The 26,124-nt window shown below is 42.9% G+C and overlaps 4 protein-coding genes across 4 annotated transcripts; 1 reads left to right on the top strand and 3 right to left on the bottom strand.

Moving 5' to 3' along the window:
• Positions 1 to 10,241, top strand: LOC149298064 (UDP-N-acetylglucosamine--dolichyl-phosphate N-acetylglucosaminephosphotransferase-like). Its single transcript, XM_089487951.1, has 9 exons — positions 1 to 146; positions 486 to 606; positions 1,593 to 1,806; positions 1,922 to 2,068; positions 7,822 to 7,906; positions 8,076 to 8,264; positions 8,370 to 8,457; positions 8,969 to 9,124; positions 10,176 to 10,241. The coding sequence occupies exons 1-9, from the start codon at positions 1 to 3 to the stop codon at positions 10,239 to 10,241; spliced, it is 1,212 nt and encodes a 403-aa protein (XP_089344077.1).
• A 2,651-nt stretch (positions 10,242 to 12,892) lies between these two features.
• LOC149298063 (histone H2AX) lies at positions 12,893 to 13,312 on the bottom strand. The gene has a single exon (XM_089487938.1). It carries the CDS (start codon positions 13,310 to 13,312, stop codon positions 12,893 to 12,895), a length of 420 nt encoding a protein of 139 aa, XP_089344064.1.
• A 2,434-nt stretch (positions 13,313 to 15,746) lies between these two features.
• LOC149298062 (histone H2A-like) lies at positions 15,747 to 16,178 on the bottom strand. The gene has a single exon (XM_089487946.1). The coding sequence runs from the start codon at positions 16,176 to 16,178 to the stop codon at positions 15,747 to 15,749; it is 432 nt and encodes a 143-aa protein (XP_089344072.1).
• A 4,138-nt stretch (positions 16,179 to 20,316) lies between these two features.
• On the bottom strand, positions 20,317 to 26,076 carry LOC149298061 (porphobilinogen deaminase-like). The gene is made up of 13 exons (XM_089487942.1): positions 26,029 to 26,076; positions 25,855 to 25,927; positions 25,191 to 25,240; positions 24,714 to 24,769; positions 23,992 to 24,069; positions 23,836 to 23,913; positions 23,245 to 23,320; positions 23,021 to 23,134; positions 22,381 to 22,419; positions 22,110 to 22,229; positions 21,426 to 21,479; positions 21,115 to 21,201; positions 20,317 to 20,490 (listed from the first exon to the last, which is right to left on the bottom strand). The coding sequence occupies exons 2-13, from the start codon at positions 25,892 to 25,894 to the stop codon at positions 20,317 to 20,319; spliced, it is 966 nt and encodes a 321-aa protein (XP_089344068.1). The 5' UTR covers positions 25,895 to 25,927; positions 26,029 to 26,076.
• Positions 26,077 to 26,124: the final 48 nt, after the last annotated feature.

Raw genomic sequence — 26,124 nt, 5'->3', positions numbered from 1 at the left:
ATGCCGGGTCTCCCGCTGCTGGTAAACCTGGCTGGGTCGGTGCTGGGCGGACTGGCCACCGCTACATTTATCCCGGCTTTCAAAGAGCACTTTATAGCGGCGAGACTGTACGGAACCGATATGAACAAGAAGAGCAAAGAGATGATGTAAGGGACGCCGCGTACCAACTGTGCAGCATGTGTGCGCTACTCGTTTAAATACAGTAGTGGTCTTATCACCATGGTAACCAATGGACCGGACCTGTCACTTTTAAAGTGGTAACATTTTACACATCACGCTATACGCAGGGCTTGTGCGCTACATTTAACACTGAACATGGAACATAATATACATACATACATACAAACACGCACACATATATATATAATCAGTATTGTCATTAGGCTCTGAAACAAACCTCCTGCGTGGGCGCGCGTTAATGCGCTCTGCTGTTGGAAATGTCACCCGCATGCCGTTTCTTAGCGGGGTTTTCACTGTTTCTGCAGCCCGGAAGCACAAGGAGTCATCAGCGGAGTTGTCTTCCTTCTTGTCCTGTTCTGCTTCATTCCTGTGCCGTTTCTTGGGTGTTTTGTGGAAGACGAGTGCAGAGAGTTTCCTCACCATGAGGTATTTGCCGCCTTTTTTCTTTGCCCTGTGTTCTGCTTTCTTATCCCTCGGCACCTTTCTAGGTTCCCTCACATGATTAAGGTGTAGTTTACCGCCTGTGAACGCAGACGGATAGAAGCAGTCGGACGTCTCGCGGGCCCTTTTTGAATCACGTTTTACTTTCTGATTCTTTAGGTTGGTTTTCTTTTTACTTTAGGCTGGTTTTCTTTTTACTGTGTATTACGTGCACGCGTAGTCTATTCACTAACACCCGTCTCATGCTAAGAAGACGTTTTTCCTGCCGTGCACCTCACCGCCAATTCATCGTTCTTATTCATGCATCAAGAGATCTGATGTGAAACGTGGCGAATCTTTGCTGAGCTCGAACAGCTTTTAGGTTAATATCGGAAAGACTAACTGGTTCTAAGAATCCGCAACATATAAAAATGTTTGTTTATGAATTATTGGTTAACCCATTCATGACCAAGGGTTTTACACATATCATCTCTGTCACCTGAATGCATGTGATCACATGACTGGCCGCTTTACATGGGGCTGCTTTAGTTGCCCGCTGGTCGCGGTGCCTGCAGGTTTCAGTAGCGTGTAACGTTAATTCCCAGGGCAGGTTCTTTTCTTCTAGTACGTCCTAAGATCACAAAAGGGTTATTCGTGTGACTTCTGTGCATTCCTCTAGCTAGCCGCTCCTTGCCGTGCTCTGTGTAGTCCCGACATGGACTTTCTACCTTTTTCCACTTTGAAGTAAGTTGGGGCATCAGTCCCGCCGGCTACACAGGTTCTCCCCCTCGGGGAAACGCGTCTGATGTGGGCAGCATCTCTGCACAGAATCCAAAAATTGTCTGTATCACGTCTCGTAGTAAGAGAGCGCCTCGGTTTCTCAGATACATGTATGTGCGCCTGTGAGTGTCATGCTGCCGTTTCCAATTAAGTAATTCTTGTTCCTCCCCGGTAATATGTACACGTAAATCTATATATCTGTTTTCATGCAGTTTGTGGCTCTCATTGGGTCCCTCCTTGCAATTTGCTGCATGATCTTTCTGGGGTTTGCGGATGATGTCCTGAATCTTCGCTGGCGCCACAAGTTACTGCTACCAACCGCGGCTTCGCTCCCTCTCCTTATGGTCTACTTCACCACGTTTGGTAACACTACCATTGTTGTGCCCAAACCTTTCAGACCACTTTTGGGGCTTCACGTGGACTTGGGTGAGTAGGACCCTCGTATGGCTTAACTTTCATAATAATGCAATGCTCTAGACTTTAGCGCTATTCTCGTTCCTTGGTAAATGGGAATTTTGAGCCGTATCATTCTATCCCCCAGGTCTTTTGTATTATGTGTACATGGGCATGCTGGCTGTCTTCTGCACCAATGCCATCAACATCCTTGCTGGAATCAATGGGCTGGAAGCCGGTCAGTCTTTAATCATTGCTGGCTCCATTATCATCTTTAATATTGCAGAGCTTAATGGTAAGTGTGCCTTCCTCTTGCATGTATTAATCGACACGCTAACAGGGGGGTAACTAGAAACCACAGGGCCCTGGTGCAGTCCTGGTCAGAAGGGCCCTTTCTAAGCTATTTTTAATCGTTATGAGGAGACAGGAAAAATAGTAATTTTACTTACCGTAAATTTTTTTCCTTAGTGTAGTGTCAGTACCACGGGGTGTCGCTCTTCCTGGGACAAGGACCTAGAACCGAAGAGGTTAAGATACCTCCTAACCCCTCCTACTCCTCCCTATAAGAGCCCCGGCAACCCTCATACCTTCAAAAAGTACCAAGAAACACAAGATGGCTTGCAAAAAATAATTTTAATACAAAAATGCACAGGGAGGGATATATGTACTGACACTACACTAAGGAAAAAAGAATTTACGGTAAGTAAAATTACTATTTTTCCCGTCGTGTAGTGTCAGTACCACGGGGATATAGCAAGATGACCCCTCCTGGGTAGGGAAAAAACGGTCACGAGGTAACTGCCTGAAGCACCTTACGCCCGAAGTCAGCATCAGAGGAGGAGAAGATGTCTAGCCGGTAATGCTTGATAAACGTGTGAAAGGAAGACCAAGTAGCTGCTTTGCATATTTCTTCTGGAGATGCCGAAGACCTTTCAGCCCAGGATGTAGCCATAGCTCTGGTGGAGTGAGCAGTAATGCGGGATGAAAGAACCTGACCACTGAGAGAGTAGGTTAAGCGAATAGTATCGGAAAGCCATCGAGATATCGTGTGCTTGGAGGCCGCATTGCCTGTGGATCTACCAAAATAATTAACAAACAATTGATCCATGGAGCGGAAAAAAGCAGTGCGGTCTATATAAATTCGTAGAGCTCTGTGGACGTCTAAAGTGTGCCAGAGTGATTCTTCCGGAGTTGAAGGAGACGGGAAGAAAGAGGGCAAAATTAATGGCTGATTGACATTAGCTTCAGAGATAACCTTGGGCAAAAAAGAAGGTTTAACATACAGGACGACTTTATCTTGGTGGAAAATAGTAAATTCTGGAGCCGCGGAAAAAGCTTGAAGTTCACTGACCCTCCTCGCTGAGGTAATGGCCACCAAAAAAGCCGTCTTGAGGGATAAAAATTTTAGAGATACCTCTTCCAAAGGTTCGAATGGTTCAGAGCAGAGTGCTTGGAGGACCAATGACAAATCCCAGGAGGGAAAATGCGAACGTCTGGGAGGCCGTTGAATGATGGCAGCCTTAAAAAAACGCCTGACGAGAACTTGGGACGCCAACTCCGACAGGAGAAAATGACTCAGGGCTGAAACCTGTCCCTTAAGCGTCGAGACTGTGAGACCCGCTGAAAAACCTTCCTGCAAAAAATCCAGAACAGAACTTGTGGGGGGAGAAGAGAAATCCAAACCTTTGGAGACACACCAGTGGAGAAATTTATTCCAGACTCGAAGATAAATAGTGGACGTAGATCTTCGTACTGAACCCAAGAGGATTTCTGACATAGAATTGGAAACGCCTCTGCTCTGGAGGATCATCCTTGCAGCAGCCAGGCCGTCAATCTGAACTGCAGAAGAACATCCTTGGACAGGTTCTTGTTTTCCAGAAGATGGGAGGAAACTGGCAGCTCCCATACTGAAATCGCCATACTGAGCAGCTCCGAAAACCAACTTCGATTCGGCCAATAAGGGAGAATAGCTAAAACCCTGGCTCTGTCTACCCGAATCTTTAGGAGGATCCGAGGAATCATGGCTACTGAAGGAAACACATAAGCCATCTTGAAAGACCAAACCACTGACATTCCGTCTAGCAGGGGGGGATTGTCCTGCCTGTAAAGGGAGGCGAAAACTGGCAATTTCCTGTTTTGTCTGGTCGCCATAAGGTCTATATCTGGTAGGCCGAATCTTTGAACTAGGAGAGAAAAAATGCTCTTGTCCAGGGACCAGTTTGCTTGGGAGCAACGAGATCTGCTGAGATCGTCTGCCAGACAGTTGTCTACTCCTTTGATATGTGTCGCTGCTAAATCCTCCAGGTTTCTTTGGGCCCAGCGCATGAGATGGTCTGAAAGGTCCTGTAGCCTTGGAATCCGGGTGCCACCCTGTCTGTTTATATATGAGACTGTGGTGGCATTGTCGGACTGGATTCTCACAGCTTTCCCCCGTAATCTTGGACCGAAGGTCTTGAGTGCCAGGAACACAGCTTTCAGTTCCCGAAAGTTTGATGATTGGGCTTGATCGATTAAGGACCAACTGCCCTGACTGCAGAGGTCGAGTAGATGAGCTCCCCAGCCTACCTTGGAGGCATCCGTGGTGAGGGTGATCCAATGACGTGGTAGAAAAGATCGCCCTTGGGTGAGGCGCTCCTTTGCTTTCCACCAATTCAGCCGGAGTAAAACCTCCCTGGATACCGTGAAGGTAACATCTAGATCCTCCGGTCTCCTGGACCACTGTTGTAGGATGTCCCATTGCAGGGGTCTCAACTGCGCTTTGGACCAGCTTACTGCCGGAATACACGCTGTAAGACTGCCCAGGATACTCATAGCCAACCTGAAGGAAAGGGTTGGATTTTGTTGCAGAAAGGAAACCTGATTCTTTATCTTCTTGATCTTGGAGCGTGGGAGATAAAGTCTCGAAGAGACGGAATCCACTATGAGCCCCAGAAACTGGATCTTCGTAGTTGGAATCAGGTTGGACTTTTTGTAATTTATGATCCAGCCGTGTTCCCCCAAGCATCGGGTCGTAAAGCTGAGATGTGCCCGGAGCTCCTGAGAAGAACTTGCTTTTAGCAGCCAATCGTCTAGATAAGGGACGACTGTGATCCCCTCTTTCCGTAAAGCCGCTGCAATAGGAGTTAAAAGCTTTGTGAAGATCCGAGGAGCTGACGACAGGCCAAAAGGGAGAGCAGTAAACTGGAAATGACGAACTCTTGTCCCGACTCTTATGGCAAACCTGAGATATTTCCTGGAGGCTATGGCGATAGGCACATGGAGATAGGCATCTTTTAGGTCTAACGTAACCATAAGGTCCCCTTGTCTCAACAGGCGGGTAACCGTGAGAATGGATTCCATTCTGAAGTGACGGTAAGGAATATACGCATTGACTTTCTTTAAATCCAGAATTGGACGGAAGGACCCATCCGGCTTTGAGACCAGGAAGAGACGGGAATAAACTCCCTGAAACTCCTGATACTTTGGAACAGGCTCTATGACACCCTTTTTTAGAAGGGTAAGGCTTTCGGCCAACAGTGCTGAGTTCTTCACCTGAGAGGGGTAACACGAAATCAGGAACAGAGGACGAGGAAAACTGGAAAACTTTATCCTGTACCCGTCCGCAATGATCCTGAGGACCCAGGAATTGTTTGTGGTTTGCCTCCATTTTGGTAGGAACCATTGCAGACGACCTCCAACACCGTCAGAACTTCCTACCCTCTGGTTTCTTAGGGTGTTCCTGAAACTTTCTCTCGTGTTGTTTACGAAAGGCTTGAGTCTTGAAAACTGGTTGAAAAGGCCTGGAAGGTCTATACTGGTATCGCTTGTTCCATCTGCTTTTCCTATCCTGAGGAAGTGCCTTTTTAGTATCAGACATGTGTCTGATCAGTTCCTCCAAGGAAGAACCGAATAGCTTGGTTCTTTCAAAGGGCAGATCGCATAGAGTAGATTTGGAGGCAGTATCTGCTGCCCAGGAACGTAGCCATAATGCCCTTCTGGCAACGGAAGACAAACCCATGTTACGGGCTGAAAGCTTAAGGCCCTCTTCTGCAGCTTCCAGCAGGAAGCTATTAGCCAGTGTCAGGTTTTTAAATAGTTTAGACAAACCTTCATCCATAGATTCTGAAAGACTGCCCTCTAAGGACTGCAACCAGACACCCTGCGCTTTAGCCACAGATGCGCTAGACAACGCCACTTTACACTGGAATCCAGATGATTGGTTAATACGTCTGCAAGACGTTTCTGCCCTCTTATCCATAGGATCCTTAAGACCAGCCACTTCACTAATGGGAATGGTCGTACGTTTGGAAAGCTGGGCTATCTGGACGTCTACTTTAGGGATATCTTCCCATTTTTCATCGCCCTGAAGGTAAAAAAGCTGCTTAGAGTGCTTTGATATAAAGGCTCTTTTGCCTGGATTATTCCACTCTCTATACATGAGATTCTGCATGTGAGATAACATGGGCAACCCTTTGGGGTGCGCTGACAGGTCTGAATCCTGAAAAAGTCGTGAGACTTCCTTAACAAATTTACGCAGCTCCTGTGGAGGAAAATTGGTCTCATCCTCTGACTCCCCACTAGATGAAGCTGAATAGGATGAACTAGAAACCTCCCCAGAGGATAAATCAGAATGAGGGGATAATACCCTCTTACGTTTGTGGGATTTAAGTTTAACGGGTTCCACAGGTGTAGCTGCTGCTGCTTTAAACGTTTCAAACGTTTGCGCCAGGTTGTCCTGGAACCAACCTAAAAAAGACTGCATGTCTTTTTGTTTTTCTTTTGCCAAACTCTCAGCAGAGCAGGCATTGCAAAATTTCTTCTTACAACCATCCGGCAACGGAGTGGCACATTCAGTGCACGATAAATGTTTGGTTTTAACCACAGCCTTTTTTGGAGCAGGTGTAAAAGATTTCTCTTTATCCGGCTTATCTGGTGAAACCGGACCAGACATCTAATATAAAACACAAAATAAAAAAAAATTTTTGTAGAAAATATACAGGGCAGAGGATTTGACAGGGTAAGATTAACCAAATCCTACCTTACAACTCCTCAATCCGTGTGGGGGGGCTGGTGACACGGAAATCCCAGTGTTGACAAGCTCCTCTGCTGTCAGACTGGGCAGCACAGCTATATATATGCGAAAACCAGTTAGTTTTCGCGCCCTGAACAAGAGAAACTGAATCACGCATGCTCAATAGCGTGTCAGTACTCTTGGTGGAACGCAGCGCCCTCTGGCGTGCGTTCCACCGCTGTGCGCATGCTCCAACCTGCCGGCATAAGAGCGCGGCGTCTAAACGGCTCCGTAACGTCCGCCGGTTCAGAAAAAACTGAAGGTATGAGGGTTGCCGGGGCTCTTATAGGGAGCGGTTAGGAGGTATCTTAACCTCTTCGGTTCTAGGTCCTTGTCCCAGGAAGAGCGACACCCCGTGGTACTGACACTACACGACGGGAAAAAGGGGTCGCAGGCTGCCCCGGGCCCCCTCGAGGCACAGGCCCCATCTTAGCCAAGACTCTGAAAGAAAGAGGGAAGAAAACTACCTGTGGTTTTGTTCAATTGGTACAAATACATTAAGAAGATTCTAAACCATATTCACTTGTCATTCACAAAAGACTGGATGTTCAGATGTAGTAAGGGTTGCCATACAGGTAAAACGTTATTGCTGGTGCTGCAGGGTCAAGAACCTTTCCTTAACAAGTTCTTTAATTCTGTACAGTTTTGCTACAATTATATCTCTGCCAGAAAAAGACTTCATAGCAAAACCTTAAAAGGGCAGATCTGTTACGGATTATTTGCTTTATACACTAAAAGCTCCCTGAACGGTACTGTGCAAATTAAACAAAACATGAAGTTTCCATCATCAGTGTTTCTGTGCCATTATTTGGAAAACCTTGATACTGTTCTCCTAATCGTTAAATACATTGTGCTTCCTGCCACACTGTTGCTTTTGTGTAGGGCATCATTGCGCATGCGTGTACTCGGTGTCGGTGCAACTGTGCTTTTTTGTCTTAAATTCCCAAAATGTCCCCAGTTTCTGCTGTAGATGATGTAACATTTCTCTTCTTTCCTAGGGGATTGCCACAGCGACCATCTCTTTTCTCTGTACTTCCTCGTACCGTTCTTCTTCACAACTCTTGGGCTGCTGTACCATAACTGGTGAGAACTAAGGCTGGGGTTATACCGGCATGTGTTGATGGGGGGAAAAAAACATTTTTTTAGCACAAAATGGGCATTTGGCTTGTAGATTGTTTTGTGGGCAGGCAAAGGAGTTACACCGTCTTACATCAGCTGTATGTATTTACCTTTTGGTGGTTGCCTCTTTCAGGTATCCATCCCGCGTCTTCGTTGGCGACACGTTCTGTTACTTCGCTGGGATGACGTTTGCAGTAGTTGGCATTGTGGGGCACTTCAGTAAAACCATGCTGCTGTTCTTCATTCCGCAAGTGCTAAACTTCCTGTATTCTCTACCACAGCTGTTACATGTCATCCCCTGTCCACGGCACCGATTGCCAAGGTAAAAACCCTTGCATGTGGTGAATAGAATTTCAGAATGGTTCTCTCGTGTTTCTATAAAATGCGCCCATGCCTTTATCTCTCGTAACCGGCGTTCTCCTTGCAGACTTGATCCTGGCACTGGAAAACTGGGCATGAGTTACTCCAAGTTCAAGACAAAAGAACTGTCTGAAATTGGTGCTTTCATCGTAAAGGTATTGTTTCCTCTCTGTAACTTTTAACCCTCTAATTCAGGTAAATATCTTGGCATGCATTCAGCTTCCCTTCATATATTTTATGTAATTTTTAATATAATGTCAAATGTGACATATATTAGAATTACATAAATTATGTTGTTTTTCAATTTTTATTTTTCTTTGGAATATGTATTTCTAATAACCCCCTTAAAACCATGAAAAAAGTGTCCCGAAAAGTTGCATGGAGCGTCATGAAGAAAGTAGCTGTGTGCACGCCGCGTCCCGGCTGTTCCCGGTGCACGAGACTGCCTCGGGAACGGCCATTCACCCCTTCCATGCCGGAAGTCTCACAAGACCATATGAATGGATGCATTGCATACTGAATGAAAGTGATGCTCCAGTCATGTGGATTCGTAGACAGTAACTGGACATTGTCCGCCACAATACTTGCGATTTCCATATACAGAACAACAAAATGCCTGACGTATTTTTAGCTTCTGAATTTAACACTACCACCCTGCTTCTTCAGGTCACAGAAACACTGGGTGTAGTTCATGTCAAACGGGAACAGGGTGAAGATGGAGAATTCACGGAGATAAATAATATGACGCTAATAAACTTTGTGTTGAAGCTAACTGGGCCAACCCATGAGAGGAACTTGACATTGCTGCTGCTTCTCATCCAGGTGAGTCCGGAAGCAGCATAAGAGTTTATTGCTGTTACAGCCGACAACAAGATTTAAAGTCATGTGTAGGATTGATTCATTAACTCCTGGGGATTCTAATGCACCCCTGACTGAAATTATCTAAGACAAACATGGAAGATAAACAACTAAGGTAAGTGCAAAATGATTTGGAAAAAAAAATGGAGCTGCACCTGGTTCACGTGTTTTAGGAAACTAATACGATTTTTGGGTATTTGGGGTCTATAGATTACAACCATGTACCCATCACTGCTTCTACTGAAATGAGACGTGTGATGTAACCATCACTGAGCTCACCTGAACATCACTGACTTCATCATGATTTATGAAGCGCCAGCCCTGGCATTCAAGAATGTTTGAGCTGGCGCTGCGTAATCCATGGATCAGTCGCTGAAACGACGTTAAATAAGTCTTAGTTATTGAAACATTCGCTATGCGGTAGGGCTGACCCTTTATAGTTTATATGAAAGTCAGGGAGCTGATATTGCAGTATTCCCCCTTTTTGTGAATAAACCCCTTTGATTAAAACAGACCCCCCCCCCCCCCCCGTAATGGCTTGCCTCAGAAACGTGCATACTAATGATATACCTCATAAGTTAGTACAGTAAAACATTGTGTTTGTGTATCACTACAATCTTCCATTTGTCTTTTAGGTACCAGTACATGGTCACTTTGTCACTTTGTTACTTTGCTGTGTTTGGAATGGTTGGAAGTGTTGGCTCTATGTATTTTATGGCACTTATTTCTGTATTTACTTTCTGGCAGTATTTTGCGTAGTCTGCTAATGCTGAAGACTAGATGCTTCATGATGTGAAATCCTTAGCAGGAAACATAATTCTAATCATAATTATTGATTGCGCAAACACTGGGATGAAGGATGTTGTGAAGTAATAAAAATAATTGTGTGCATTATAAAATACACTAATAAACAGGCCGAGACCATCAGACTTACTTTAAGGTAGATGAGAATTAGAGTTTTCATATCTTCTGATTTCAGGACACATTTATTGAATGTATGCAATATATCTTGCAGGTCGTCGGGAGTTGCTGTGCCTTTCTGATCCGTTACCAGCTGGTTCGGCTCTTCTATGATGTTTGACATTCACTTGAATGGTGTTAGGGCGACATGCGATAACAAGCACAGCACCGCTGCTAGGGATATTACATGGGGAGGACAAACCCACATGACTGCCTCTACTGGGTTTTAAATCTTTGGAGGCCTGTATGCGCCTCTGTTAAACGGGAAAGGACTGCTGGTGATTCTGGTCCTGTTGGCACCTAAATGTTAAGAAAGGCCCTTAAGATTATTTTAGAACGTAACCAATGTGTATAAAGACTCTGGAAATGAATATAAAAAGGCATACCATAAATATTTAAATATGTAAAGCAATTTTATGTTTTAATCCTTCTGTACTTGACATTTTATAATGTATATAAACGGATATACCAATTTCATTATTTTAAATAATATGCAACAAAACTTAGACGTTTCAGTGGGATTTACTATTAAGCAATATAAACCCCCCCCCCAAAGGTATATCATACATTTTTGTACATTTTCTTGATTTGGAACGTTTGAAGATATGATTGCTTAGCTCTGTATAACATGTATAGTCAGAGGTTCTTTATTGATGGAATGATGTGTTACGCTTGGGTGAATAAACCCCTTTGTGTTGCATATAGATGAGATTTTTTATATTATGGTTATTATGTAATTTATTTATGTATTGGGGTTAGAAGAGTCAGAGATGAGCTTGGTGACTTTCATTTAGTCCTGATTTGTGCCACTTTCCAAGTATCCTGAGACAATTTATACTGTATGTACTTTTAGCCTTTATTTCCACAAAATATTACCGAATGAGTCCACGGAGCGAGACAGGGGGTGTTATGTTTGTGTAAAGGCATAGTTCAGTTAATACATCATTTTTATTTTATTTACGTTTAATGTCTGTTTAGTGCTATGGCACACATTTATATTGGTTTCTGGAAACCAGAAGAAATTTATATAGAAATAGCAGTTGTTCCTATAAGAAAGGGAGCTGGCGAATAATCCCGCGCTATAACCCGCTGTCACCTGTGCTGTTACTGTCTAATCTGTTATAAGCGGGGAACCCCACCTTTCTTTCTCATGTTTCGTTTTGTCCTGTGATTTAAGGAATAGATATGAAATAGTTATAAAACGTAGCATAAATAGTAACTTTATCATGTATTTCTATGTTTCAAAACAGTACTTACCTGCCTCTGGTCCTCTGCAAGCTAATTCTCATCTCCAAGTGACTTCCAGGTCATAAGAAGATGGCCCCCAATTGTGTCACGCATGATGCGGCGTACAACATACATAATTACATGTAGGGACAGTAGATTTCAATTGGGGACACTGGAAATAATTGACAATTTAAAATGACATAACTACAGCTATATTAGCACACGGCGTAAATCATGTGATCATTTCATTCACTTATTATTATGGAACTTATTATTAAATGAGGTGCCGGTTGCGTCAGAAATCCTTAAGCAAGCAAAGTACGGCCGCAAAGAAAGCAAACGCAGCATCCGTCTGCCTGTGGAAAACAGGAAAACAGCAGGACGAATTTAAGGAACATACATTCAAAACGTTGTATGCTTTCCCGCTCTTCTGCTTCTGATAACAATCGCGGGGCCAGTACATGTTACTATGTACTTACTGACATGATACATACGGCGCACGCACAAGGAAAACGGGCTTCCTGGTTTCCACCAAAAGTATGGCTGGAGCTTTTAACGTGAACCGCCCTTCATTTTCTGTGGTCCTTTACTGACCTTTCATAGGAATTCTGTCAACCCGAGTAAGACGTTATGGACGACACCAACCAAATGGGCTATCTGTAATAAAAACAAGTTGGTTGGAGTTGGTAGCAAATGTACTCCCTGGAGAAACTTGCCCGGGTCGGCTTCTTACATATATGTCACCGCAGGTCACAGCCCATGGCGCCCGCCCAAAGCTCAGAGTTTATTTGTTGTGCTTCTCTTGATGGCACCACGAAGCCCGTCTGCCTGTGTGTGTATTCCAAGATGGCTGCTACTAGCAACTAATGCGATATCCTTTCACTGCATGTGGCTAAAACCGAACCTCCCTGTGGAGTCTGTCCTGAAGATATTTCACTAGCCTTTCTGTCATCAAATGTTTGGACTTCTTTCAAATTATTTAGTGGGATGGCCTATAAGGCTAATACTTGGGCCCCTGATATGCATATACAGCACTGTAGATTTATTAAACCATTATTTATTTAATTTATTTTGTAAACATGATATAGACTAAGTGATGTGTTGTATGAACATCTGTGAGGGAACATGGCAGGTGTTACTCCATAGAAAACATTCTGCTTCTATCTGCCGTGGGCTCGGTATAATAATCCATGAATGGTTCACTTTGTGTTGGATTTGCAGGCCCCTCCAGCCCCGCGCTGGGATGTTTCTCCTGAGGAAGATACATTTTAGCTCTCAGGCGGGGTTCTGCTCGGTACAGAGGGGTGAGCCAGTGTATCACCGACCCCGACTTCTTCCCCGTACGCACAGCGTTATAAGTAGTAACTCTTCTAAATCCCTCTCAAAGCAAACGCTGCGTAATTGCGCGGCCGTTACGGTGAGGAAATGGCGAAAAGACACTGCGGGCTGATAAGAGTTCATTTATTGATGAAGGTGCGTCCATATAGACATTTTCACAGGGAAGACACCAAAAACACGCTTGGAGCGCAGAAAAGGGATTACATCTTAATATTCCTGCGACTGCTGGGAGGCCTTCTTGCCGGAGCCTGTGGAAGGACCGGAACTCTTCTTAGGGAGCAGGACAGCTTGGATGTTGGGGAGGACACCGCCTTGGGCGATGGTTACCCCTCCCAACAGCTTGTTTAATTCCTCATCATTGCGGATAGCCAGCTGAAGGTGGCGGGGAATGATGCGAGACTTTTTATTGTCCCGGGCAGCATTGCCGGCCAGCTCTAAAATCTCTGCTGTTAAATATTCAAGCACTGCGGCCAAATAGACCGGTGCCCCCGCTCCGACGCGCTCGGCATAGTTCCCCTTCCGGAGCAAACGGTGTACGCGACCAACGGGAAACTGCAGGCCTGCTCTGGACGATCGAGTCTTCGCCTTGGCCCTGACCTTCCCGCCGCTTTTTCCTCTGCCCGACATAATTGCTTCAGCAAAATATGCCCGTACAGCAATACCACTGTTAATGGTAACTAACACCCCGCGCCACGGACATTTATAACCAGAAATGGTGCTTTCTGATTGGTTAGGATTAGGCGATGTTTGTAACGTGACCATGTCCCTATTATTACGTTCGCAGGTGTGGCCAATATTCTCTCAGCTGATTGGCTCCTTTTGAAACCTATGATGCTAATATACTTACGATCAGTTGATTATGTTTGAACTTGAGACGGTGTAAGCAGTGATTTGCCCTGCTGCTTAACCCTTTCATGATCTTGGGTTTCCTAACCTTTTTTTCTATATATTGTATTTTTCTAGGTTAAGTAATATGTTAAAAAATAGAGAACATTTGATTTTTTTTAATTATTAATTATATAGAATTTGATGGCAGGTAAGAACCATTTGGTCCATCTAGTCTGCTGAGGGTCTTATATGCCTTTTTATCCAGCACACACCATTGTCTTGTGATGTAAAAAGCAGAATTCAAATCAGGCATTAAGACAAACTAGCAAATAAAAATAAGTATTGCACAAAACAACCAATGAGTGGTTGGTAGGGGGTGTAAGTAACTACACACAATGGGTAAAGTGAGCACTTTCATACACTTGTGCCTAGTTAGTTACCCTCTCCATGTGATGCTATAGAGAGGGGTGATCAATAGGAGAAGCACCTACCTTCTCCATGTTATGGACAGGCACTAGAAGCCCAGCTTAACATTTATTGTGCTTAACGCCCCATTGAAACTAGTAGGGACAACCGTGGACAAGAATTGAGCCTCTATTCGTTGTTTTGTTTGTTCTGATGCATAATTGAAATTATCTACTGTTTTAATAGCTTGCAACTTTTCTGCACAGTATAAAGACCAGGTTTTTTCCTAGTAAACTGTTGGCGCTATATAAAAGATAATAATAATGTCACCAAAACTATCTGGACATCCCTCCTAATTACCTAGTTTCAGTCATGCCCATTGCGAACAGGAGTATAAAACAAAGCACGTAGGCAGCCATCACCATAGCCAGATGTTGGCAGTAGAATGGCCGTACTGAGAGGGCATAAGCGCTGTGCACGTGGACCTTCATGAAATGGATTTCCGTCGCCGAGCAGCTGCACGAGCCGAAGATCACTGCGCAATGCAAAGTATTGGCTGGAGTAGTGTACAGAACACTAGACGTGTTGTCTGGAGTGATGAATGTGTGTTTTGCAGATGCCAGGAGAACCCTTCCCACTAGAATTCATAGTACCTACTGTAAAGTTTGGTGTAGGAGGGATAATGGTCTGGGGCTAGGCCTTTATTAAATGCGAAACTCTGGGTAGAAGAGAAACCTGCTTACTAGAAAACAACCAATCAACAGCTTTAAATGCTGCTTTTAGGTAGTGATCAGGTCACTGGAGCAGGCAGCCAAAATGCCTGTTAGCAACCATCACCCTGCCCCCTTTTGCCCCTCAGACCTGCCCCATGTGTGTCATGATTGGTTCTCTTCCCCTTCAATCCTTTCATTACGTCCCTGAAATCCTAGCTTGCATTGTTAATGTGCTTTTATTGCCCTCTTGTGTCGATAAACCAGTCCTGATTTTCCCTCCTTTTCTAGGCCTTGGCGGGGACTCCCTTCACACACCAAAAAAAAAAGCTATTTTACTCAGCTGCCTTCCACCGCACCGAGAAGCAGCAAAACCCCATACTATACTATAGGTACAATATATAGGTATCTAATATTTTTCATTAAAATAAGAGCGGATGAGTTTTACTGATCTCTCAAATCACAGTCAGCATTGCGTGATGGGAGTTGTAGCCCAAAAAGCACGATTCCTCAAAGTCTAAATGAAGCAAACAAAAACCTGAAAATTGATGGTAGGCAGTCAGGATGAGACATGTTTATATGAACCAAGCATCGCTCATTTTGTAATGAGAATGTATTTTTGGGACAAGCAGGGCTACCCCCAAATCCACGATTATAATACAATAGGGTGCCATGTGAGGGGCGGGTGTGGCCCCCGGGGACACAGTGTATACGGGGTGTGTACTTAGGAATGGCGCTGACCGGGTTACTGCTCAGCAACCGCGGCTATTCTGTAGAATGAAACCATGGCCGCATGGAAAGGCCGATATCCGCTTGTTACATATTGTGACCGGTTACATTGTATATTAAGAAGGGACTCCTTGTCCTGGAGAAAGAAAATCTAATTAGGGCGGAGTGTAAAGCCTGCGGGGGGGGTGTCATTTCTCAAACAAAGCGTTTCCGCAGCTATCGCCTTTCTACGGGCACCTACAGCTACCCACCCCAATTGCACAGAAAGCGCCTTTACCATGTATTCGGGGGCCCAAGAAACGTGCTCGGTTAGTAACCGTCAGCTCTTTTTACGGTTGTGGGCGGCCCTGGAAAGGGCCTTTGGTTTCATGCATTAGAGGCGGCGGCAACTAATACTCCTGGGACTGCTGAGACGCTTTCTTTCCCGAGGATTTAACGGGAGCCGTGGCGGTGCCGGACGTCTTCTTTGGCAGCAACACCGCCTGGATATTGGGTAACACGCCTCCTTGGGCAATGGTGACACCGCCAAGCAGCTTGTTCAACTCTTCATCGTTACGGACAGCCAGCTGAAGATGGCGAGGTATGATGCGCGTTTTCTTGTTATCCCTTGCCGCGTTACCCGCCAACTCCAAGATCTCCGCCGTCAAGTATTCCAGCACCGCAGCCAGGTAAACAGGAGCGCCGGCTCCAACGCGCTCAGCGTAATTTCCTTTCCGGAGCAGTCTGTGGACACGGCCTACAGGAAACTGAAGGCCTGCCCTGGATGAACGAGTCTTGGCCTTAGCCCGTGTTTTGCCACCGGTCTTTCCTCTGCCGGACATTCTCGCAATCCTTCTATCTGCAGCACGCACAGTGATTTTCCAAAACGAATGAAACCAAGGTGGCGCGCCTGTTTTATTTATACACGAAGATCTGTGCTCTCATTGGCCAAAGTTTGGCGGGCAGCATAGCAGAGGAGGGGATGAAAGGCAAATCATTGTCTGATTGGCTCGGTCCGAAGCCTTACAAAAAAGGGCGCGTAATTCCAAAATATCCTTATACAAATTCTTGCGGAAATGGTGGCATAATATTTATATATATATATATATATATATCATAGATGTATCAGGATATTACTAACATGTATTACTTCTTTGTGTCAATGATATAATACTCGGGTAAAACAATTTCTCTCTGAATAAGGCAGTCCTTAACATAATTTACATATTAGTTTCGAGTAACCAGTATTTAAATAAGGCTGTGGGGGAAGTGCAGAAACTGGATTTCTGATTGGTCCAGCCCGAAACTTTGGAAAATGCACGCGTTTCAAATGTGGAAGACGTGTTGCGGCATGTATTCCTAAATAATACTGTGACGAGATTTTACTTCCCCGTTTTTAATAAATAATGCTTAAATAGTATTTTTGTAAATGTATATTCCTTGCTGTGATAGGGGCTACAATTCTAAATCATATTTCCGTAGGTCCATCGTGCTACCCGCGTTTATTAACCCCTTAAGGACCGGGCTCATTTTTCGTTTTGTACCCTGTGGGACCGAGGCTGTTTTAATACTTTTGTGGTGCTTGTGTTCAGCTGTAATTTTCTCCTCACCCATTTAGTGTACCCACATAAGTTATATATTGTTTTTTTTCAGGACAAGATGGGCTTTCTTCAGATACCATTATTTTGATCGTATCATCTTATTTACTATAAAAAAAACAGTGAAAAATCTTTTACTCACCTAAAAAAGCAAGTAAAGCTAAATAGATTCTACTACTTGTCCTGAGTTTAGAAATACCCAATGTTTTTATGTTTTTTTTGCTGTTTTTTGTAAGTTATAGGGCAATAAGTACAAGCAGCATTTATGATTTCCAAATCTTTTTTAACAAATCTGGTCGGTCTGCCTCCATCTCCTCTTTGGAACATCTTTGAAGCCGGTTAACTCAATTTAACCCATTCAAACCATATATTTTTGAAAACTAGACACCCCAGGGTATTCCAAATACTGTTATTTTAACCCTTTCCATGCACCAATTATACAACTACACTTTGTCAAACTTTGTAATAGTAATTTTTTTTTATTTTTTTTTCACACAAATTGTACATTAGTTATAGATATACAGGTCCTGGTATATGCCACTGTCAAACAACACCCCAATGTGTGTTCAGGAACATCTCCTGAGTGGGTTTGTCAGGTTGTTTGAGATTTAAAATGCCACATTTGGGAAGTGTGCTTTTTTTTGTCCATTTTGGAAAGTCTGTACCTATGCCCTATCTTTGAGCTCAGCCACTCCAATTTACCCCATCAGCCATTTTTTTTTATATATATATTAGACACCCCTTGGGTATTTGAAGTGCTTTTATTTTAACTCTTTGTTGAGATTTTTGAGAAATTTTAGCACTTGCTCAAAATAATAAACTTTATTTTTTTATTTTATTTTTTTAATACTTTTTTTATTTTATTTTTTTTTTACACATTTTGCTGGTACTGGATGGTTCATCTAGTGACATCACTGCATAATTATTTTTAAATGTTAGCACTTTTAATTTTTTCCATATTTTTTTTTTTTTATATTTTACTAATCACATTGTGATTAGAAAGCTGGGCTCCATTGACTTGCATGGTTGAATGCAGTACCTGTATTCAACCTGCAAGTGGAGCCAGAGCCTTTAAAAACTTGTTTGTTTCTTTTACAGGGCGGCCGCCATCTTGCTGATGGCGAAGAACACCGGCAGCTGCGGCTGTGACCGCTCTCCGGAGCGGTCACACCCCACCCAGAGGTAAGTGTTTGGTGTCGCTGGATGCCTCCTGATCGAGGCATTCCAGCAACACCATTTAAGTTTAGGTGTCAATCGTCGATCGCCTCCTAAACGCTTTTAAAACGGGCGTCCGCCGCCATACAATGTATGGCGGCTGTTGACGCCTCGGGGAGGGGCCAGACTTGGCCCCCGATGCCGATCTCAGCTTTGCTGAATGCCTCGACATCGAGGCATTACAGTAACGCAGTTTAAGCGAAGAAAGTGATCGTTGATCACTTTCTAAGCTTATTTTACTTTTTGACGGTTCAGGACCGTCAAAGGTCATTTAGTGACCTTCATGTCATGACGATCCTGAACCGGCAAAGGTCGCGAAGGGGTTAAAGCCCAGGTGGGCGTGGCTAGCTTTTCAAATGTTTTCGTTAATTATGTAGCCAATTGTGAATATATATATCCTACAGATATATAGAAATGTTTTTCATACTGTCTAAAACCACACTGATGTGTTACTGATTGTGTGGATTGTACCACACTTGGCAATCCGTGCACTTTGACTCAGGAGTCAGGATAACCTTCTGTGAAACTCGGTGTGTGTTTTTTTGTTAGTTAAAGCCCGCATTAACCCTTTCGGGGCTGTCTGTTCCTGAACCATCACTGTTGCACCTCTTCCCTGGGTAACTGTTGCCAATTTACTATTTGTTCTTTTGCAAATAGTAAAAACCACCCCAAAAACTATGAGTCTCTGTCAAAGCGGATTCCACTAGAACAGGTTTATCGGGGAAATCTACAATTTCAGCCCACAGAACGATTCCGACTTTTTTAGGGTACTTATAGATTACTGCAACGGTTTAGTCCGATATGATTCAACGTGACCTTGGGCATTTACCAAACTTCAGTGAATATATTCACTTGTGGCATTAGACTTTATAGGCATTGGTTTCATTATGTACAGGGACCACATAGCAGATTATATGGGAAGATCTGGTTTTATGATGTAACAGACAGGACTCTGGTCCTCCAACTCTGTCGCTGATTGTGTAGAATGCCAAATAACCCTTGCTTCCCATTAAGTAACTCATCCGCTTTAATGTGATCAGAGATGAGATGCGGGGTCAGGGCAAACCAAACATTCAAGCTTGAGGTAATTTTGATAGATGTCAATAGACTTGCATTGGGGATTACAGTTTGCATCATTGGCCAGTAGGGGAAGACAGACCCTGCAGGGGATATCCTGTCCTCCGCTGACCTCCCATGTGACAGCAGCAGTGATGTGACCCAGAAGGGAATGCCCGATCACACAATCAGGCATTTTTAATGTAACGGCTTACCGACACCCGCACTGGCAGCCGTTACAAGCGATCGGTCAGCAGAAAGCTAGCTATGCTGGTTTCTGCTGACAGGGGGAGTCCAGGCTGTCCCTGCCCCTGGAAGAAAGCCAGGACGTACCTGTACGTCCTAAAGGGCTTTACTTAATGAATGTTATGATTCCTGAGTGCAATATATCAGTGTGTGAGGACACTCAGCAGTTTAAATCAGCACTCCAATCCCATTTATGTTAACTGCATATTAGAGGCCATTTTGTTGGGACCCTAGCAAGTTTACGGCGTGTATCTGTGCAGGAGTTCGCGGAAAGCTTCTCGTGCATGTGCAGCAGAGAACTGAACATATACACAGTATTGTCTTCAAGGTTCTATGAACATACGAATGTTACCTGCATTATTTAGTCACCAGGTGATATCAAGATACACATCATCATATAGTTGCTGGCAGCTTTTGGATTTCACTTTAATAAACAGTATATATGTGTATGTATTTGTAGTGTCTATAAAACCTTCAGGTACTCCCCAAATGAAAATGGCAAAAAAAAACATTATTGTACTTTTTCCATAAATGTTTCACTTTTATTCCCACTACAGATTACATTTTGTCTGGGTCACCCTGCTGTACATGTAATCAGACACTTGCAAAACATTTTTTTTATTTTTCAGTGCTGTGTTACTATTTTATGCTCATGTTTTTGGAGTTTAGGATTGCATAGCTTATGTGGCAGGATCTGTTTAGTTTGCCAACATCACAAAACGTGACTTTTCTTAGCATACATGTAAATAGCTCTCTAGTTATTTCACAATAAGGACATTAAACAATATAAAGTAACAGGCTCTAATATGAATCCAGCAAAGGGCCTGAAATACAATACTTGATGTTTACGTTCCTATGTTTCGCATCATCTGGAATCATTCAGTTGCCTTGCTACCACTAGGATCTCTCTAGCCCCTTGGCTCAGCAACAGATCAGCTAATTGTGTTCCTAAATGTTCTGCAGCATCCAAAGCAGCACGTGGCACGCCTAATGCCGTGATCCCAACATGCTGTGCGTCATCATTGGGTCCTTCAACATCCTAGGAGAGAAGCATTTTCTTTTTATATTGGCACTAAATCCATTTCACATGCGCACATGATCTACATCCTTGGCACAGTCCTGCTTTCACTAGTTCTGTAAATGAACCTGGTCAGTACGTCCTTATGAATAGAAGGGACTCATCCCCATTTTTTCCATAATCTAGCCAAGGGGGTGTATAATACCAGGTTAGTCAATACACCCCAAAATGTGCTTTTACATTATAATGGGTTAACACTGACCCTTGAGTAAAAATGAAATCTGCACTTAAATATTTATGTCAAGGGAAACAAGAAATGCTTCATTATTGCTCATTCCACTCCCAGCATAGTTTTGTTGCTTTTGTAAGTCTCCCAACTCCTAGCCCTATCTCTGATAAACCCCCCCACACACACCAGAGAAAACAGAGGGGAGTACCCCGTTTAATCTTAACCCCTTAAGGACAATGGGCGGTCCCTAAACCCATTGAAAACGATGCATTTTGAGCCCGTACATGTACGGGCTTTGTCATTAAGGGGTTAATGCACAATACTGGCTTTAGGTAGGGTTTTTTTTGAGTGGAACATTGTGTAGTTTTCTTACACCAGTATATATATCAATGATGGTTATTTCAAACATTGCTCACCTCAAGTGGGGAACATATACTAGTCTGCATTGTCTCTTTCAGATAATCCGATCCGTCCAGGCTATACACAGCACCGGTAAGGTAGAGCTACAAAAAAGAAACAGCGAACATTTCCAATATGCAGGAGGCAACAGTAAGTAAACAAAGAAAACAAATAAAAGGAATAAGTAAGCATAACACAGGGGTCACGTATCACATAGTACACACAACAACTGAAACAAATGTTTTCAATGTTAAGAGACCATGTGTTAAATGTGTTAAAGATAAATTCAAAACAAGTAGTCACTCCAGCTATAACAAGAAGTCTATACCTGGGAATCCTCAACGACAGAGTTCACCGCCACCGGCACACTGCAGCCACCCTCCTGAAAAACACGGTGTTAGTCCGGTCCAAACAAAGGGTGTGTGTATATGTATGTATGTGTGTATATACCGCCCTAAAGCAGATCTAATAATACTCACAAATACTACACTTAAAAAACAAAAAAGGTATAGAGATTAAATTACCAAATACGTATGCATTAAAATCCACTGAGTATATCATTGGACCAGCTAACCGAACATCCTGTTACCATAAAAGTTACAGCCCCCAATTGTTACGTCGCTGATGGCTGTGAAGACAGACTTTGTAAGAGTTAAGGGGATAGATTAGAACAGGAATTGATTGATTATGCTAAATTTGCCTGAGGTCTTAGATTGCGAGGTTAAATAGCCTCTTATTTAAAACCAACCCCAAAGATTTAAATTTCTTAAAGAAAAAAATGCTATATGTAGTTATTACATGCTTTAGGCTATTTAGACACATTAATGCTGAATGCTGTGAAAGAAACAGTTCCCCCTTAAAATACATAACATATAAATGTGTTCATGCAAGTCTGGCAAACTACATCGTGAACGAGTAAGTCAGATTACATTAACCCCAGAAAGACACAAAAGCCCAACTAGAACCAAACATTGTTGGAACAACAAAGCTATCAAGTTTAGGGGCTGCTTACCAGTCTCTTCATGAACGCCCTCTCTGCGATACAACGCAGAACAGTCTGGGGATCCTGCAGAGCCGACACCATACTGAGGATATCCTGGTCTTTGGCTCGAACTTCTACAGCTAGTGCCCCCTGCGGACAACATAAAAGACTACTGAACAAACCTCTCCATATAATATCAAATAATGTGCACATTTAAAAAGCCAGTATGCAATCAAGAAATTGGTGCAGATCACTAGCTTGAGTGTGAAACATATTGTGAAACCAGCCTGCAGCCACTTACCTGACCCACAGCGTACATACATTCATCAGGACTCAGGATCTATTTAACAAGACAGAAACATTCAACAGTTAGCTCACAGCTGTAAAGGTAGGGGCACAGAGAACCTGGCATTCCCAATTCGGCCTCCCCAGTGGCAGGGATTAGAATTAAAGAGATAAACCCCTGCCATCCCCTTTCTGTTCCAAAGGCACACTGGCCAAATAGTAAAAGAAGCAAAACTTATATGGGCTGCATCTGTAATAATCAATTATCCTTTTCAACTTAAAAACTTGGGTTACCAACAAAATGTTGCATTGGAACACAGGAGTGAACACATCTCCTATGAAGATCTTCCATAATAATAATAATTAAAAAAAAAAAATCAGCCAATTACAACAGTAATTTACACTTTAGCCTCTATACTGTATTTTTGATCCATGTGCTCATCTCCACAAACCTTTTGAAGAACAGTGTAAGCTTGTGTAAAAAATTGCTATATGGCAACTTCCAGTAGTTGTGGCGAGGCCAGATTTTCCCCTGGCAACTTCACCAGCAGAAGTATAGACATATATCCTTAAATAAATCTCACCCTTCATCTACAGACAGGGTGTACAGTGGTTATATAGTATGCTATCCAGCAATGTCCCTTGCCCCATCTTACCTGGCCTATTCGATTCTCCCACCCCATGCGACGCAGTCCAGCAGTAGCCAGAATTATGGCACTAAACTCCTCTCTATCATCCAGCTTCTTCAGTCGTGTGTTTAAGTTACCTCTCTGTAGAGATGGGTGTTAAAGAGAAATGCAACCAGAAAATCAAATAAGAACAATGCCAACAGCAAATTAATACAGTAACTTAACCATCTTATTCTCTGAGTAAAGGATACAATATCTCTGAACTCCAAGTGAGGAAACATTTTCTTGAGTTGAGCCGCTCTGCGCAAGGAGCTAGTTCCAATGACACTGATTTAATATATAAAAAAGAGAAAAAATTACGTCTGGAATAACGAACAAAGCCCAATTAAAGTTTTACTTTCCTCTGTGTTGTGAAACTAGTTACTGTTATCAGTTCCATGCATCCATCCCTACTCAAAGATCAGATATTTTTGGGGAGTTGTAAAAAAAGAAGCTGTCGGTTGGTCAGTAACCCACTGCTGCCATTCTTCTGTCAGATGCTTCACTTTCTTTGTAAATGCTAGACTTACATACAAAATATAAATGAAACTTCCCCTGGAGGTACGGAAGGTGCTAATGACTGGCAGCCAGTCAGCCACACTACATTAAAGCTTATTTTGTCCCTAAAACTGCATGGAGACGCGGGTTAAGTGGCACTGTATATGGCATACATGACTGGTGTCCTGGGTTAAATCATTTTGCATATCATATAGAACTGCTGAGAGAATAAAACACTTCTAATTGATAAATAAGCTTCCTTACATTCATTCTGCTGACCTGCACGTATTAACATAGCATCTCACCATTTTTGTGGTAGACCCTCCAAAGTCTTCACAGTGCACTTCGGATGGAAGACAACAGCGTCATACGGATTTTCACGCCTGAAAGTTTACATAGAAAACAGTTGTAGCTTGTGGCCTGTTCTGTTGCCAATAAACGCATTTTTGGTGCACACTCACTTGCACACAGCTCCAATAGTAAAACCAGGAGGCAGAGAGGTTGGTAAATCCTTCAAGGAATGAACAACCAAATCAACCCTGGAACAGAAAAGGTATTAGCAGTGATAGAGACAGTGATAGTAATACCACCTCGGGCCCTATTATTGTAATCAACGTGTGCAGAGCCCAGTGTGATCGTATTTACTGGCTCCTCAGTACATTACCTAAACCAAAAAGACATTTCTAACCTTCTACACACTTGCATGTTTCCTAATGCAGATGAAGGAGATAAGTAACAAGCGTTTTGCCCGGGGAAAGAGAGCGTGAAGGTTTGTGGAGATTGGACATATTTTTTCAGCACAGATCTATTGCAGATTACACCAAACACAGGCTGTTGGACAGGACAGTTTTCAACTATTATATAAGAAAAAAAATTACACTTAATCACCTAAAATGTAATAGAGTTGTATTTTTATTTAAAAAAGGCCAAAAAAAGAGCATAGCAACATTACCGATTGTCCCCTGCCATTCATATATTTGATATTCTGAATACTATTCAGGTTCAGTTTATACATGTGGAAGTATGCATTTTTCCAGAACAAAGGAAGATCAATAAGAGAACTCTGTACAAGTACAGAATTGATCCAATGGAAGGTAGTTTTCAATGATACGGTGACAAAGTTGTAGCCAAATCCCCCCAGTCTGACTATCCACCCAAGTATTTTACACATGCTGGTTCTTACTCATTCCTTTCCAAAGCATTCTCCAACTCCTTAGTGAAAAGACTCTTTTCGCCAATCTGTCAGATGAAAATAAAAAACAAAATCATATAGTCTCCAGAGAACATTCACTATCCACATTTCGACTACCCCCCCCCCCCATCAGTGAACAGCATTCTGTGCACGTGGGTGCTTGGGCTAGAGCCGGCGAGCCGCAATATGCACACAAACTCACTACTACTTTTGCCTTAACGCATCTCCTGATATGCAAATAGCTGGGGGAGAACAAATCCATAGAGGGTGTTCTACTGTATCCTTCGATTGCATCCATTGCTATGCATTAAGCAGGGCCAATTCACCTATTCTTGTAAATATGTTTTCATGGGTTTGCCTTTATAATGCAAACAGTGGAGATGAAACAACTCCTGTTGAGTGAATATACCACCTAGAACATTAAGTACCATCAACACCACACGTGACAAAACTTAGGATCATACCAACCTTGGATAGCGCAGTGTCTAGAATTTTATCTCCAGTAGTAGCCATAGCAACTAGGGAGAGACAAATGGAAAAAATGAATAGAAACAAGGATGCAATGAAGTCAGGGAAGTGTGAGAATGGAATAGATGCATGGATAAGCCAATAATATAGATATAACATCTGTATGGATACCTGTATCAATAGGTCTTATGGATAACTTGGCCTTAAGCAGTGTAATGGCCTAAAAACCAAAGCCACATTACCAAAGGCAATTTGCATTGAAATCTATAGCAAATAACTAGTTGTAGAGTAAGTTATTATGCCCTTTTTATAGTACAGTTTGATGTACAATTATATATTGTATGCACCAAAAATAATAATCCTATTTAAATACTTTACAGATCAACAGGAAATAATTATATTTCCTGACTCTGTATTAAAGTCACTCTGCTTTGTTTGGTGTTTCTATGTCTTTCGTAAAAACAAAAACAAACAAACATACAGATCAGAGAACAGAAAGAATTTACACCGTATTATGTGTGTCTATACATGCTCCAGGGTTGGCGGAAGAGAATATATACGGAAACGCACTCAAAGCGCGGAAATACATGAAAACAGGCGCAGTCTGCATTTTCTATAGATAGAATTTATTGTGTGGGGCGTAGGTTTTAAATGCAACACATACCAATTTCAAACCGAGCAGTAGGGAACCTCTTACTCAGCATTTCTACCACACTGTCCGTCTGTATGCGAGCCAGCTGCGGGCAAAGAAACATATGTTTTACATATGTACTGATATCATGAACAATGGCTAAAGCAATGTCCTCTACTAAAAGAAAAGAAAACTCAGTAAACTTACTTGACTTTTTCTCGTCCCAACTCTGATGACATCTCTTTTTTGCTCAGACCCATCCTGCACGGAATAATTAACATTACTTCATTGATCTTGCTAAAA

This window comes from Sceloporus occidentalis, unplaced genomic scaffold (genome assembly GCF_023333645.1).
Source record: "Sceloporus occidentalis isolate IW3139 unplaced genomic scaffold, rSceOcc1.0.p SCAF_35, whole genome shotgun sequence".
Lineage (NCBI taxonomy): Eukaryota > Metazoa > Chordata > Lepidosauria > Squamata > Phrynosomatidae > Sceloporus > Sceloporus occidentalis.
Note: the sequence above shows the minus strand (reverse complement) of the source record. Positions and strands in the feature narration are given on the sequence as shown.